Source organism: Phocoena sinus, chromosome 1, assembly GCF_008692025.1.
Source record: "Phocoena sinus isolate mPhoSin1 chromosome 1, mPhoSin1.pri, whole genome shotgun sequence".
Taxonomy (NCBI): Eukaryota; Metazoa; Chordata; class Mammalia; order Artiodactyla; family Phocoenidae; genus Phocoena; species Phocoena sinus.
The window spans coordinates 125146356-125162081 of NC_045763.1; the positions used below are offsets into that span (position 1 = coordinate 125146356).

The window sequence follows — 15726 nt, forward strand, 5'->3', positions numbered from 1 at the left end:
AGACAAGGGAAATGTGTAAAAGTTGTTTTAAAATAAGAACAAGAACAGTCATGAAGAAGAGGGAATATGCCTGTTCTATGATGCCCCAGAGGGCAAGACCAAGTTCAAATAATGTAAGTAACAAGGAAGCAGGTTTTTACCTCAACCTAAGCTCTAATCATTAAAGGTCACAGGCTATTTAGAGATAGTAAGCCTCTATCTTTTTTTTTTTTTTTTTTTTTTTTTGCGGTACGCGGGCCTCTCACTGTTGTGGCCTGTCCTGTTGCGGAGCACAGGCTCCGGACGCACAGGCTCAGTGGCCATGGCTCAGGGGTCCAGCCGCTCCGCGGCGTGTGGGATCTTCCCGGACCGGGGCACGAACCCGTCTCCCCTGCATCGGCAGGCGGACTCTCAACCACTGCGCCACCAAGGAAGCCTTGAAGGATGAAATTTTTGATAGGAGTCTTAGTCCATAGTAGCTAGATGTCCACTTGTCATGCAGCACTTGATGCTTAAACTCCTAAATTCTAAGTGACTTTAAAATTTTGTCCTCAACGGAAAAATGTAGGGCATTTCCTCTCTACACCAATTCGCCAACACGAGAGGTAATTCCCTACTTTGCAAAGTCGTCTAGCATCACGTTGTATTCGCCTTTTCCAACACTGACCTTCCTTGAAATGCCCCAAGACGACGTCATCCAGTGAGTTCAGGGGGCGGTGCGTCCCTGACCACACCCCCTGCTGCCAGAGCCTCGCCCCTCAGCAGGTTTTCCCCTCTTTTCAGGTGCGTCGTGACGTAAGACGTAGGTCACGCAACCTTGGCAACTGGTCCCGGAAGCAAAACCCGAGGGGCGGAGAAGAAGGCGGAAAGGAGGGCCTGCGTCCGGGTAGGCCGGCAGGGGGCGGGGTGGGGCCGGGCATGGTAACGGCTCGGAAGCCGAGGGGGCTGGGTTGGGGGGAGGCGGAGGCACCGGTGTAGGTAGCCGCTGCCGCTGCCGCCGCTGCTCCAGCCTGTTCCGTGTGGCCCACGCGGGCCCCGCTGCGGCCATGATGATCCACGGCTTCCAGAGTAGCCACCAGGACTTCTCCTTTGGGCCCTGGAAGCTGACGGCATCCAAGACCCACATCATGAAGTCAGCGGATGTGGAGAAGTGAGGCTCCGGGGCTGGGATTCGGGCGCGAGCCGGGGAGCTGGGCCTGGGCGGGAGGCAGGGCGAGCTCGGCGGAGCCCCAGCCCTTCTCTGGGGGGCGGAGGCTCGCGTTCCTCCGGACGGGACCTTTGAATTGACAACACCAGGAAATATTCCTGTCTCCACCTCCTGTCTTTCGTTTCGGGCCGCCAGGCGCTGCCTTCGTGAAATTGTCACTCCGCCTGGATTTGAGCAGAGCATGATTGTTGCGGTGGACTTTCCCCTCCCGTAGGTCTCTACCTGCCGCAGCCTGCGCCACCTTTAGACTATTTCTTTCTGGGTGGCTATGACCTGTTTTCTTAGGGGTTGATAACGGGGATGATATATGTGCTTGGTTTTTAGCATGTCAGGTGCCGTGCCAGGCACGTGAGATACAGAAGATGAAAGACAGCCTCTGCCTCGAGGAATTTACAGTATTGTGTGAGAGAGAGACAATTATAATACAGCGTGAATTGATATAGGTGTATATGCAGGGTTATTTGAGATTGTTTAAGGGAACAAGGCATCCGGGAAATTGGGATGCCTGAACTGAATCTTGATAAAGTCGGTGGGATGGGGTGGGGCTTGGGGGCCTGTGTAAAGTCGGAAGGCCAGGGAGAGTGACAGCTGTGATGCGTTTGTGATGCCTGAACTGAATCTTGACAAAGTCGGGGGGTGGGGCGGGGTCCGGGGGCACGTGGCAAGCCGGTGGGTCAGAGAGAGTGGGAGCCATGAAGGACTGTTTCTGTGTGATTGGAGTGTGAGGTATCAGAGGGGAAGTACTGTAGTGAGAAGCCAGAGGCAGGTAGGCCCCTGGGCAGTGGAGATACCACTGATAGAACTTTTATGCCAGGCTCAGGAGTTTTGAATTTTATCTGACTACTACCGGGTGCCATTTTATACAAAGGATCGACATTATCAGATGTACACTCTGAAAGATTTCTCTGGAGGTGATGCGGAGGATGGATTGGTGGGCTGCAGGACTGGGTAAGGAAACCGGTTAGAAGGGGTGAGAGGAGAGGTTTTTAGAAGATTAAGTGCATGAATTTGATGGCCACTTGATAGGAGGAGGAAGGAAGAAGGAGGAATCTATACCCTTGGCAAGATTTCATTGCCATTGGACAAGGTGAGAAACCCAGGAGGAGGAGCAGATTGGGGGCAGGTGTTGGATAGAGGATGAGTTTAGTTTTGTTGAAATGTGAGTTGTGTGTGGGTTATAAAGTGGAGGTGTCTTAGGCGTTTATTTTGGAGCTTAAAAAAGATGACTTGTCCATGGATTTAGGTTTGGGAATCATCAGCTTATAGTTGATACCTGGAGCCTTGGGAGTGAATTAAGATCATCTAGAAGTTATCCAGAAGAAAAGGAAAAGGTCATGAGATGGAACCCTAGGGAGCACTGACATTTTAAGATTTAGGCAGAGGGAAGTGACCAGGGAAGAGAAGAGAGTCATGAAAGGATGTTTAGCTTCCTAATTGAAAAAAAAAAAAAAAAAAAAAGTAACATTCTTGCAGAGTCACTAAGAAAGAAAAATTGAGAAAATACAGAAAAGAAAGGGAAAAAATTCCCTTCATCCCACCACAGACTGAGTTACTGAGTTTTCCTCTCCATATAACTTTCTCTGTTACGTATTGCACCATATATATAATTGTGGTATATAAAGCAGTCAGCTTCAAATTGCGGTTACCCATATAATTTACTTACAGACTCCCTAAGAGGTGCTGGATGCATGGAGAGTTCTAAGGGAATCAAATTCCAGATCTTTAGTCTCCTTGTTTATTATTTCTAAAACAGCTCTGCCTGAGTATACTTAGTCCTTTTTCCTTCACAAAAGAAAGGTTTATCTGCTCTCAACCTAAATTTTTCCGTGATGCCTTGCCCTAGGGTATAGAAACCTCTTGGGTGCTATATAAACGAATTAGGGGAAATTTTGGATTAACGAAACTTCCTTTAATGAATTAAGGCATCTTAATCCCATAGAGGCTTCCTGTCTTCCTTGCCTTATAAATGGTCCTACCTATTTGTTAATGGTGAAGCTTGACATTAGAAATGGGGTTAAGATACTCTGTGTTTGGCCTGTGTTTAAGATACTCGGAATTTAGGACATTTGAAGAAGTGTAAGTTAGTGACAGTGATTCTTTTACATATATGACTGGAATATTTCATAGGACTACCAGATTTTTTCCAGATACGTTGGGAAAAATCCAGAGAATCACATCTTATGTTAGCTCATGTTTGGTATGCATTATCCAGTAAAGTCGTTAAAACTTTACTACTTGACTGGTTTATTTTACTTAGCATAATGTCCTCAAGTGTCATCCATGTTGTCACAAATTGCAGAATTTCCTTCTTTTTAAAGGCTGCATAGTATTCCACTGTATGTATAAAACACATTTTCTTTTCTTATTTTTTTGTTTCTTTTTTTTAAACCACGTTTTCTCTATCCATTCATATGTCTATGGACATTTGCATGGGAGTGTTGATCTCTCTAGTGTTTAATAATTTCTATTTCCTAATAACAAAAGAATAAACTTCGCTTAAATTTATGATGAAAATTAATGTTATTAGATATCATACTAAAGATGGACAACTTAAAAGGTTAGATCACTGATATGTGCACATATACATAAACACAGAGATAAAATAAACATACAGTGTGCCAGTTATTTTCTTTACTATTGTATCATAAGCATTTTTCTCCATTATATTCTCCCTTTAAGTATTTTTAATGATTCCATAATATTTCATCAGATATACTATTGTTTACATAACCATTTATTTCTTTATAATTAGTATTTTCTATTAAAAATAAGATGATTATGAGTATTAATGTGTATAATTTTTTTTTCCTACATTGGGGATTATTTCTATATTACAGATTGCCCAAAGCTGATATTTTGGGTCAAAGAATATAAATTTGATTAAGTTCTTGGTACTTTTTTCTTAATTTTTGCCCCAGGGTGGAATGTAAATTGATACAGTTCTTCTGAAAATCGGGTGAGCAAGTGCTTGTTTCCCTCAGTGGGTACTTTTGGTTTTTTTTAAAGCTTGCAACAAGTAGAGAATTTTACTGGCAAAGGTGTTTTCCTACAAGAAACAGGATCTTTAATTGCTGTCTTTTCTTCATAGCCAAAATTAATATAATTGTTGTGTAAGGACAAAAAGTTCACCAGAGATAGGAAGCTTATGGAAACATGGGACTGTGGTGCATTAAGTCCTCTCCTGGGCAGTCATGGTGGAATTAGAACCCGTCTTTATTCTTGAAAGTGGTGGGGCTTTGATGATCCAGGAATGAAGTAGATGTTTATAATCAGAATCAATATTTTTTCCATTTAAGGCTTAAGTATTTTAATTTGTTTATGCAGGGTTTTTGCTTGTTTGTTTTTAATATATATACAAGACTTGATTGATGTGTCTGATTGGAAATAGACTTAAAGCAGTTGGAAAGAGAGTAATTGTGGTCTTGGGATATGCATAGATCCTTTGTTAGTTTTATGTCAGAATATATTCTTTGATATAGCATTATTTTACTTTACCTAACAAGTATAACTATGTAGCTGTTCAAAAATCCAGAAGTCTTAAAAAAGAAAAAAGAAAAAGCCTTCGGTTCTGCTAAAGTAGCTATCATATAACACTTGCACTAAAATTCTGTGCTTTGTTCAGGATCCGTTAGAACTTCATTCAGAGCATATTTACACTTTTGACTCTATTGCATACTTTATAATTGTAACCATATTGGAAATGTAAGGAAGGAAAAGAGTTCCATATAGTCACTTTGCCCTAATAAATGAATTGTTAGCATTTTTCATGTTCTCTTTTTATTCATTATGCAATTTTAAGGAGTATGATTGTTTGCTTTTCCATCCTTTGATAGATAAGAAACCAAATAAAAAGGGATGAGGGTGCTTCAGGGGCAGATACCTACATTCTAGAGTAGCTAGAGGTATACAGACTCAATTGAACTTGAGGACATTGTCTTACAAGATTGTTAAATATGATGATCTCTGGTCAGCAAGAAAAGGTAAAATAACATTTTATATGTTTTGTTTAAAAACAAAGAGAAGTGTACAATACGTTTTGAAAATTTTCCAAAATCAGTATTAACAGAAAAAAATTGGTACATAAGATAACCAGAAAATCACTTCCATGGAACCTCTGTGTTAGTTGTGCTTTCAGGTTGCAAGGAACGGAGACTCCCGTCCACTCCCCACCCCCGTGTTGCCTCAAGTGATGAGAATTTAATAATACACGAGGAAATAACTAAACACAGGAATTAGCTCAGAAAATGAACAGCAGTTCTTGTGGCCCCAACTATAGATGTCTCTAATCTTCTTGTCACTCTTATTTCTCAGTCTCTACTTTGCTCTATCTGCTTCTCTTGCTATTACTTAAAAATTTCACTCTCCCCTCTTCTCTACCTCATGGTTCAGTGTCATGCCATGTCTCTTGGTCTGTGCTTCATTTAACTGTCATTCAGACTTATAAAAAGAGGGATCAGAGTAAGTTTAATTGGCCGTTACTCAATTCAGCATGAGTGTTTTGGGCAGAGTTCTCAGGCTAAAATTCAGGGGTTCCTGCCAGCCCATAGATAATTGCCTTTGGTTGAGAAGCCAAACTTTCATCCCTAAATTGACAGTCCTGGTTGTAACTCAGGGGTTGGGCTCATAAGGCATGGTAACCTATACATTGACCTACTTTTTTCAGAAGTAACGAGTAGCCACTTAAAAGTCTTTATAACAGGGGTCACAGACTCAGCTTTTAAAGGACCAAGGAGACTGGTGAACCAGAGAGCCTATGCCCCACTTGAAGGGGGCAACCTCCACTCAGCTCCAGCCAGTTGGTGTCACGTGGAAATACAGATCCAATGTTGCCAAGTGTTTTTTTTTTTTTTTTGGGAGAAACTAGAAGTCCAGATTTCTCAAAAATCTCTCAATTTTTATTGGCACCTCAATAATTTTGCCAGTTATTTCAAATATTAAAAAATATATTGTGTAGGCTAATCAAAACACATCTGTGGGTTAATAATTTGTGATCCTGGTCTTATAGTATGTCTAATATAACTTTCTTATGTAATGAGGCTAGCTAGATGAGGTCCAGGTCTTTAAAAGCAGTCTAATATAATGGAAATAGGCCTGGTGTTACCACTTAACTGGCTCTGTGATTTGAGTTAGCTGCTTAAACTCTCTGAGCCTTTCTTAGCTCACAGGGTAGTTTTTTTTTGTTTGTTTTGTTTTGTTTTTTTGCGGTACGCGGGCCTCTCACTGTTGTGGCCTCTCCCGTTGCGGAGCTACAGGCTCCGGACACGCAGACTCAACGGCCATGGCTCACGGGCGCAGCCGCTGCGTGGCATGTGGGATCCTCACGGACCGGGACACGAACCCGCGTCCCCTGCATCGGCAGGCGGACTCTCAACCACTGCGCCACCAGGGAAGCCCCACAGGGTAGTTTTGAGGCGCAAATTCAAGTGTCTCAGATGTGATCTCTGATCATCCTACCTAAAACAGTACCTCCCCCATCACCTTGCTTTAATTTTTGTATATCACTTGTTACTAGCTGACATTATATTGTGTATTTATTTGTATATTTATTATCTATCTAATTTAGCCCACTACCTAATACAGTGCCAAAAAGATATACACAGAGAGAATGGATGATGAAACCACTTACAGACTTTACAAATATATCATTTTATTAAATCATGTATTATTTAACTCATTTAGGAGTAGAAGGTATTCTGTGGGGATCAGAAGGAAGCAAAAGTACCAACAGTGATATAAAATAATCCTGCTGACTTTTGGTTATACATAGGTTAGCTGATGAATTGCATATGCCATCTCTCCCTGAAATGATGTTTGGAGACAACGTTTTAAGAATCCAGCATGGCTCTGGCTTTGGGATTGAGTTCAATGCTACAGATGCATTAAGATGTGTGAACAACTACCAAGGAATGCTTAAAGTAGCCTGCGCTGAAGAGTGGCAGGAAAGCAGGTGAGAGTCTGGGTAGTTATGGGTTAAACAAAACAGAAAAGAGTTGAAAAAATATTCAGTTGTGATATGTGTATTTTATTAGAATGGCTAGTACTATTATTAAATCTGATAGTTGAATCATTCTAGAGTTCATTTTTCTCATCCATAAAATGGAGATTAATTACCCTGCTCTTGAATACTTCTTGAATTAAATTGAATTACAATTGAGCTGAGCTATGTAGGGTTTACTTTTTTGAGCTTTCAGTGTTCTTTAGTGAAGAGGCATTACACTGTGTACTTTAATGTTCCTATTTTTGAAGAACAGTGTTTACTTATGATTTGCGTTGAAAATTTGAGGAGTACTGAAATTAAGAAAAATGTATTTTCTTTCATAATCAAATCAGCAGTTATTTACTTTGTGCCTATTATGTACTAGGTTCTTTGAAAAAAAGTATAAGCCTTTAAACCATGTCCTCAGGCAGTGTACAGATTAATTGGAGAGACTACATTATCAGTACATGACAAGTTAAATAACAATAAATGTGCAGAAAAACTAAGACAGATCTTGTGTTAGTGAATTATGACAGGTATATGTATTTAGTAGGATATTTTATATTATCTGTAGAATGTAATTTGGTGTGATAAATGAAGACAGATGATCTGTATTCTACATCACTGACTGACCCTTCTCATTTTGGTGTTTGAGGACGGAGGGTGAGCACTCTAAGGAGGTTATTAAGCCGTATGACTGGACCTATACAACAGATTATAAGGGAACGTTACTTGGAGAATCACTTAAGCTAAAGGTAAATCTTATTTTTTGCTTTTATGAGTCATTGATTGCCTTGGACAGTTTCAGTGTTAGAACTTTCTAGTAATGGGTTATTTTATGCTGCTACTTTACTTTCTATTGTGCGAGGCTTCAGAACCTAATGTAAAGGGATTTTGCTTGTTGATTATCAGCACAAAATAAAAGAAAGCCATAGTGGAACAATTTTTGCTAAAAATGTGGTTGGTAGCAATGGCAGACTGCCTTAATGTTATCATTATCGCTATCAAGAAGCATTAAAATGTGTCTGTTCTTGGTGTAATGTATTAGGTGATTTAGACAGAACCTGCTAACTAGTAGCTTACAGTTTTACAGATGAACAGATATGTGGGCAGATAGAAATTTGGGTCAGACAGCTTGGATTATTGTTTTGCCTACACTATGTGTGAACCTGGTGTGACTTCAGGCAAGTTATTTAATCTGACTGGTTTTGTTTTATCAGTAAATTGGATAAACAGAAATATCTACCTCACAGCAGATATAAGATAAATCTAAGGGAAAATTCCTAATGAATTCTAAATCTCTATATTAATGTTAAGTTGCATCTGTGTAAGCCCTGCTTAGGAAGAGATTCACTTCGTGGTAAATGACCCCAGGACGGTGGAATTGGTAGACCTCATATTGGGAGCTTAGCTACATAGAGCCATAGATACTGCAGGGAACAGACAAAAAAATCCTTCCATTACAGCCTAATGGGGGAGGAAGGTTTTTCTAGTCCATTAATACTTCATAGATTAATATTCTCTCTTTTCACTCCTGATTGAAAAACTTTGCAAAGTGTGTAGGCCTTTTGATATTTCATTTCAAGGAGTGAGGAAACGAGAGCTTGTTTTAACCCAATGCAATAATGTTGATGACTTACTTTGTGGGCTGACTTACAAAAGCCTCTGGAGGCTATGAAGTAGCATTAGCTGTGATCAAGGAGCAAGATCCACGGCAGTAGAGACAGGGAGTGAGAGAGTAGTAGGAGGTGAAAGACATGTGCTCAGTACCCTTTATTGGCACGTCAGCCTGTCATGTAATTTGTTCTAAGGTGTTGCTGACAAATGTCAATGTGATCAAACACTCACTAGTGGTAAGGAGCTCAGGCTTTGGCAAACCTGAGTTCAAATCCCAGCACCATCACTTAACAGCTTGGAAAAGCAATTTAATCTTTGCTAAGCCTTAGTTCTCACTTTGGTAAACTAGGGATAATATCAGTTGTGAGGTAGTAAATAAGATAACATGTATTAAGTGTTTATGGCACTGTGCCTGTTAACACAATAAGGTGTTAATAAATGGCAGCTGCTATTATTATGATAATATCATATCTCAAATGTCAAGGCAACTAAGTTAATATTATTGAAATACCAAGAGTAAAAGTAGCTATATTGTCTAAATAGTATTTACCCTTGCTTTATGGTCTAAACAGAGTTGATGAATGTGTTCCTTTATTGCCTTAAAAAATAGAGTGACTATTTTCCAGGTAAAATTGTTAGGACTTTGTTGCTTAATTCTCAAAATAGTCTTGTAGGATAGGCATTTTTATCCTTATTTTGTAGACGAAGAAATGGGTTCAAGATCTTAAATTATGTGTCTCTTAGTAACATAACACCGATGTTAGAGCTTCTTGTTAAGCACATTTGTTATATGTGGAAGATCACTTTCATAGGAACATTTTTTACTTTTAACTTTGTTTTAATACCTAAGGATTTTTTGACCTGTAATATTATTTGAGATTTTAAATTATTTAATCCTTTAGCTCTTCCTTAAAACACTATTCAGAAGCCCTGGTATGTATAGGAGTGTTTGCCTGTGTGGGAGAAGGTATTTTATGTGTACAGTAAGAATATCAGAGAATGAGGCATTAGAATGAAGCCTTTCCTTTGCCCTTAAATTGTTGGTTTTTAGTTGCTGGGGCCTGTTGGGGTGTGTGTGTGTGTGTGTGTGTGTGTGTGTGTGTGTTTAATGATTTCTCACTCTTTAGGTTGTTAAACCTATTACTCTGAGTTGTAGCATGGTGTAAGAGGAGAGAGCCAGTCACAGAGTTGTACTGACCTGGCTGGATTCATATCCAGCCTTGTCATTTGTTGTCTGGGCTACCATAGGCACTTCTCTCAGATTGTGGTATGAGAATGTTATGAGAAGACAGGTCAAATGCCTAATATGTACCTGGCCTATAGTAACCTATCAACGTTTGGCTGTTTTCTTATTAAATAAATAAATTGAATATGCAGGAAATATAAGTAGAAGACTGCCTCTTCTATTGATATTGCTTTTTAGGAATAAAACATGCTTAGTGTTCATGCATTTTAAAAAGCTTTTTTTTTTAAAGCACATTGGAACATTTGCCCAACTTAGTGTGATTCAGTATCTTGAGCTTTCTTTTTTCCTTTTCTTTTCATTGTGGTAAAAAAATGTGTAACATAAAATCTACTATCGTAGTTATTTCTAAGTGTATTAAATACTGTTAAGTATATTTATGTTGTTGTGCAACTAATCTCCAGAACTTCTTCATCTTGAAAAACTGAAACTCTATACTTATTGAACAGCAACTCCCCATTTCTTCCTTCTCCCAGCACCTGGCAGTTACCTTTCTACTTTCTGTTTCTGTGAATTTGACTATTCTAGATGCCTCATATAAGTGGAATCATACATTATTTGTCTTTTTGTGACTGGCTTATATCACTTAGCATAATGTCCTCAGGGTTTATCCATGTTGTGGCATGTGTCAGACTTCCCATCCTTTTTAGGGCTGAGTAATATTCCATTGTATGTATATACCACATTTTGTTTTTCCATTCATTTGTCAGTGAGCATTTGGGTTGCTTCTACCTCTTGGCTATTGTGAATAGTGCTGCTGTGAACATAGGTGTGCAAATATCTCTTCAAAATTCTGCTTTCATTTTTTTGGGGGGTATATACCCAGAAGTAGAATTGCTGGATCATATGGTAATTTTTTTTTTAATTTTTGGAGGAACCCCTGTACTGTTTTCCATAGCGGCTGTACCATTTTACATTCCCACCAGCAGTGTATGAGAGGTTTTGATTTGCATTTCCCTAATGGCTAGTGATGTTGAACATCACTATGCTTGTTGGCCATTTGTATATCATCTTTAATATCTTGAGCTTTTAAAAGTAACCTTAGGGCAGGAATGTGCTGACATAAACATTGGAGATGAATGGAGTTTATAAGACAAAAGGCAAAAAGAACTGCATATGAGTACTGTATGCTTGTTGATAGTTGTTTTCCTCAGAGGTATGGGTTAACAATTCTGATACTGTTTTAGTTTTGCAAGATGAAAAAGTTTTAGAGATCCATCTTACAACAATGTGAATATAATTTACACTACTGAACTGTACACTTAAATATGGTTAAGATGGTGGATTTCTTGTTATGCCTTTTTTCTTTTTTTGGCCAGCAATTAGAAAAAAAAGTTAAACATGATTGCCATGTAACCCAGCAATTCCACTCTTAAGTATACACTCAAGAGAATTGAAAACTATATATCCACATAAAAATCTGTACATGAATATGCATAGCTGCATTACTCATAATAGCTAAAATGTGAAAACCACCCAGATGTTCATCAGTGGATAAACAGAACTGGTATATCTAGACAGTGGAATATTATTTAGTCCTGAAAAAGGACAGGAAACACTGATACATGCTACAACCTTGGAAACAGTATGCTAAGTGAAAGAAGCCAGACACAAGGGTACATGTATATGATTCCAGAATGATTTGCTGAACAAACAAATCTATAGAAAAAGAAATTAGAGTATTGGCTTCCCGGGGCTGGGGGACGTGAGGAATGGAGAGTGACTGCTAATAGGTATGGCAGTTTCTTTTTGGGGTGATGATATGTTCTGGATTAGATAATAGTGTTGACTGCACAATCTTGTGAATATACTAAAAACCACTGAATTGTACACTTTAAAAGGGTAAATTGTAGAGTATGGGAGTTATCTCCATTTTTTTAAAAAAGAAAAATCATTGTAAAACATAGCAGTTTCACTGTATGTTCCTAATGGGATGTATACACACACACACACACACACACACACACACACACACACTACTTTCAGCAGTTTTTAAAAAGGGAATTTAACATAGGGTTCTTAGCGTTTGCTGTTAATTAACTATATGATAAATTTAAGAATATTTATGTCAAGTAATTTCCTTATTATAAGCCTCCATCTGATGTGAGAGAGGTTCCACTTGAAAGATGTGACCAGGACTTATTTTTCTTGTAATGTATCAAGAATATTTGTAGTGCTCCGTATGTTTTTTAAGCTTTCTAAAGATTGTGGAATAACTTAGAAAAGTCCATAAAACATGAAGGTAGAGTTTAATGAATTGTAAAACGCAACCACCCAGGAAAAGAAATAGAACATTGTGAGCACCCCCAAGCAGGACCCTTCCCGATCATAGTTCTTTTAAAAAAATATTTCCTAGTATCTTTTGAAATTTTCAACCTTAGCCTTTATTTCCTTGAAACTAGTGTGCATTGTTGTTTTACAGTTTGGGCCTCATATTTTCAACATCTAGAGTCCCCAGTGTCTTTTATTGTCTTGTTATTTCTATTGGTTCCGATTTATGGGGTCTAGACTCCTAATATGCTTTCTTATTTTTCTTTGAATCCTGTTTTTCCTCCACAGAGGATTTTTGTTTATTTCTGGTGGGCAGCTGACGGCATTCATAGTCAAGGGCATAGGTTTGCAAACGGTTTCTGTAAAGGACCAGATAGTAAGTATTGCAGGCTTTGAGGACCAGAGTTTATGTTGCAGTTACTCAGCTGTGCTGCTGTAGTCGAAAGCAGACATAGACAATATGCAAACGAATGGGTATAGCTGTTTCTCAGTAAAATTTTATTTATGGACATGGAAATTTGAATTTCATATAATTTTTATGTGACATGAAATATTAAGAAAAAATTTCCCCCAGTCATTTCAAAAATGTAAAAAGGATTCTCAGCTTGCAGTTCATACAAAAATAGGTGGCAGCCCACATTGGCCTGGAAGTCTTAGTTTGCTAACCTCTGGTATGGGGCCAGAGTTTGAGGTTTACTGGGTGTGTAATATAAGAAGCTCTGCAGCCAGCATAGCACTTTGAGATGTTATCCCAAAATTGGGAGCAGGGCAAGGAATTCTCCAAGCCCTCTGCCCTTAGTGAATACTGAGCAATTATGGCGCCAGCAGAGCTCAGCCTCTCCTCTGTCCAGTCATTGCTGATACCTCAAGGCCAAAACCGGAAAACTGTAGGCTCAATTTCACTTTTCTGGGCTCCAGTCCTCTTCCAGATATCAGTCCAGTCATTCTTTAGTGCTTTGACCGTATAATGCTTTTAAGAAGTTTTTGTTTTTTCATCCAGCTTTTTAAATTGTCTTCAGCCAGAGGGTTTGTCCAGGTTACTTATTTTGACAATACCAGAAGCCAAAAATGTTCCATATGTCTTAAGTGTAGCTGTTTTACCTTTTCTTTTCAGATGCTTGAGTTCAGGGAGGAGATAAGTGGAGTTGAGGAAGAGAAAAGGCAGAGAAATACAAAGTTTTAAACATATTTGTCCTTATAAATGAAGAAGATAGTATATAAAATATATTGAATTTCCCTAATCCATGTGTTATCTAATTATTTTTTGTCTTTCTCTTTCAAACATTTTATAAGAACAAGTAACTGGCAAAACTGATGGATTCATGTTCACCAATCACTTGCTGAAGGCATATATGAAATATTAGTGAAGTAGCCATTTACTAATGAGAAAATTCATGTAATGATTAATTTTTTGGAAGTCAGATGTATCTATAAGGAGGATTTTCAAATGTGTTCCTTTGAACTAAAACTAATTAAAAAGTAAGGAATTTAGAAGTTGTGTTTATTTAATAGTAACTAAAGTTTTATGCTCTTAGGGAATCCTAGAGGCACCAACATTGGTCTTAAATAGATCACAAATATGCAAGTGATGCAAGGGACTGATTATATATGCTGCCCTATCCCTATCCCTCACGTTCCTTCCCCACTCCGAATTTCACCTTCACGTGTGGTCTCATGTTGGAATAAAATTGCAGAGGGCTAAAATGTTATCTGTAGGTAAACATGGAAGAACTATGGACATTTTTTTCACCTCTTGGGAATCACATACAAACTGCTAGTTTCTTTCATAGCAACCTTTTCCGCCTCTGCATCACTTAATACTCCCTAAGATCATTTTCCCACAAAATCTATGTACTCTCTTGGACATCCGTATCATATTTTTCTAATTCTTGTCCAGTTTTCTGAAACTACTCTTCATTTCTTAATTCTATGCATGAGTCAAACAAATGACCTAGTCATAGCTACTAAGTAAAGTAAAATAATAGCTACCATTTACTGAATTCTTATGGTTTGACAAGCATTGTTGTGTTTATTTATGATACAACTATGTCAAAGAATTGAAAAGCTGAACATTTTGTAGTGAAATTGAATGTAGTAAAGCATGGTATCACAAATCATACTTTCGTGTTACTATTAGGAGACACTTGGATTTAGTGAGCTACTGACGTGACCTGCCTTGAGATTGTTGGTGCTTTTGTTGGGTTATGTATGTTTGTGTCCGGGGGCTACAAAATAATACTTTGAAAAAATAGCTGGTATCCTCTACAGTCCTTTGGAATGCTACGAGTTTCCCTTAGAATTTCTCTGAAAGTTCTTATTTACCTCAGAATTTAAAACACCTTTGTTTGTAGATTTGGGGATCTAAAATATATACCATCATTCTAATGGGAAAAAATTTTTTTAAGTTCCAAATAAATGTCGTAAAAGTAGACTTTTATGGCACAAAACTGCTTTGAACTTCTATGATAGTAGTAGTTCATCACATTGACTAATTTTCAGATGGTTAATTTTCTCATAGTCGCAATAGAGCACTTGATTTTAATGTGTTCTGTTTAATGATTTTCGTATGAAAGACGATGAATTTTGACTCTTTGTGTTGTGAAGCTATAATATCAGACATCTTTGGTTTTTCAGGGACAAGGCATATATCTCGTTTTTCGTGTCTACTGATAACACCCAAATTTAGAACCGGATGCTCTGGCTATGCAGAAAATACTGGTAGGAAAGCTGTCTAAATTTTTTTTTTTTATGTGCCCCTTCTTATATTTTTTCTTTTAGGTTGTACCTACAACAGATCATATAGATACAGAGAAATTGAAAGCCAGGGAACAGATTAAGTTTTTTGAAGAAGTTCTCCTGTTTGAGGATGAACTTCACGATCATGGAGTTTCAAGCCTGAGTGTGAAAATTGTGAGTATTGTGAATGTGTTTAAAATTAACTTCTTCCATTTTTACCATTGGTCAGAAATACAAGACTAACTTGAAATCATACCATCTTAACGTGATGTCATGCAAAGTTTCACTTGGGTCTAGAATACATCTTGTTAATATCCATCATAAAATTCACGAAATCTTACATATTTTATATATTGTATTCTGTATATTTTGTATATTGTTAAGACTTTAGCAAATCATTGTTTTGTAGACCTGTCTGGCTACTTTGCTGTTTGTTTATTATTTAATTTAAATGAAAACTGTGACTCAATTTTCACATTTCTGAATTAAAAATGATAATTGAAAGGATCTGCAGACAGCACAGTGGGTGTCATTTTATTTTATTTTTAAAATTACTTTATTTTATTTTTTTATCTTTGGCTGCATTGGGTCTTTGTTGCTGAACGCAGGCTTTCTGTAGTTGCATTGAGCAGGGGCTACTCTTTGTTGCGGTGCGTGGGCTTCTCATTGTGGTGGCTTCTCTTGTTGCAGAGAACG

General features: G+C 38.2%; 1 protein-coding gene across 2 annotated transcripts in view; it reads left to right on the top strand.

The window, feature by feature from the left end:
• Positions 1–845: 845 nt before the first annotated feature.
• The window catches only part of TIPRL (TOR signaling pathway regulator), a 35959-nt gene continuing 21078 nt past the window's right edge, over positions 846–15726 (top strand). Inside the window, exons 1-4 of one of the 2 annotated variants that reach the window (XM_032606373.1) lie at positions 846–1129; positions 6954–7133; positions 7819–7918; positions 15073–15204. In XM_032606373.1, the coding sequence (XP_032462264.1) occupies positions 1026–1129; positions 6954–7133; positions 7819–7918; positions 15073–15204 (516 nt within the window). In that variant the 5' untranslated portion in view covers positions 846–1025. The other variant, XM_032606380.1, reaches the window with a different exon arrangement.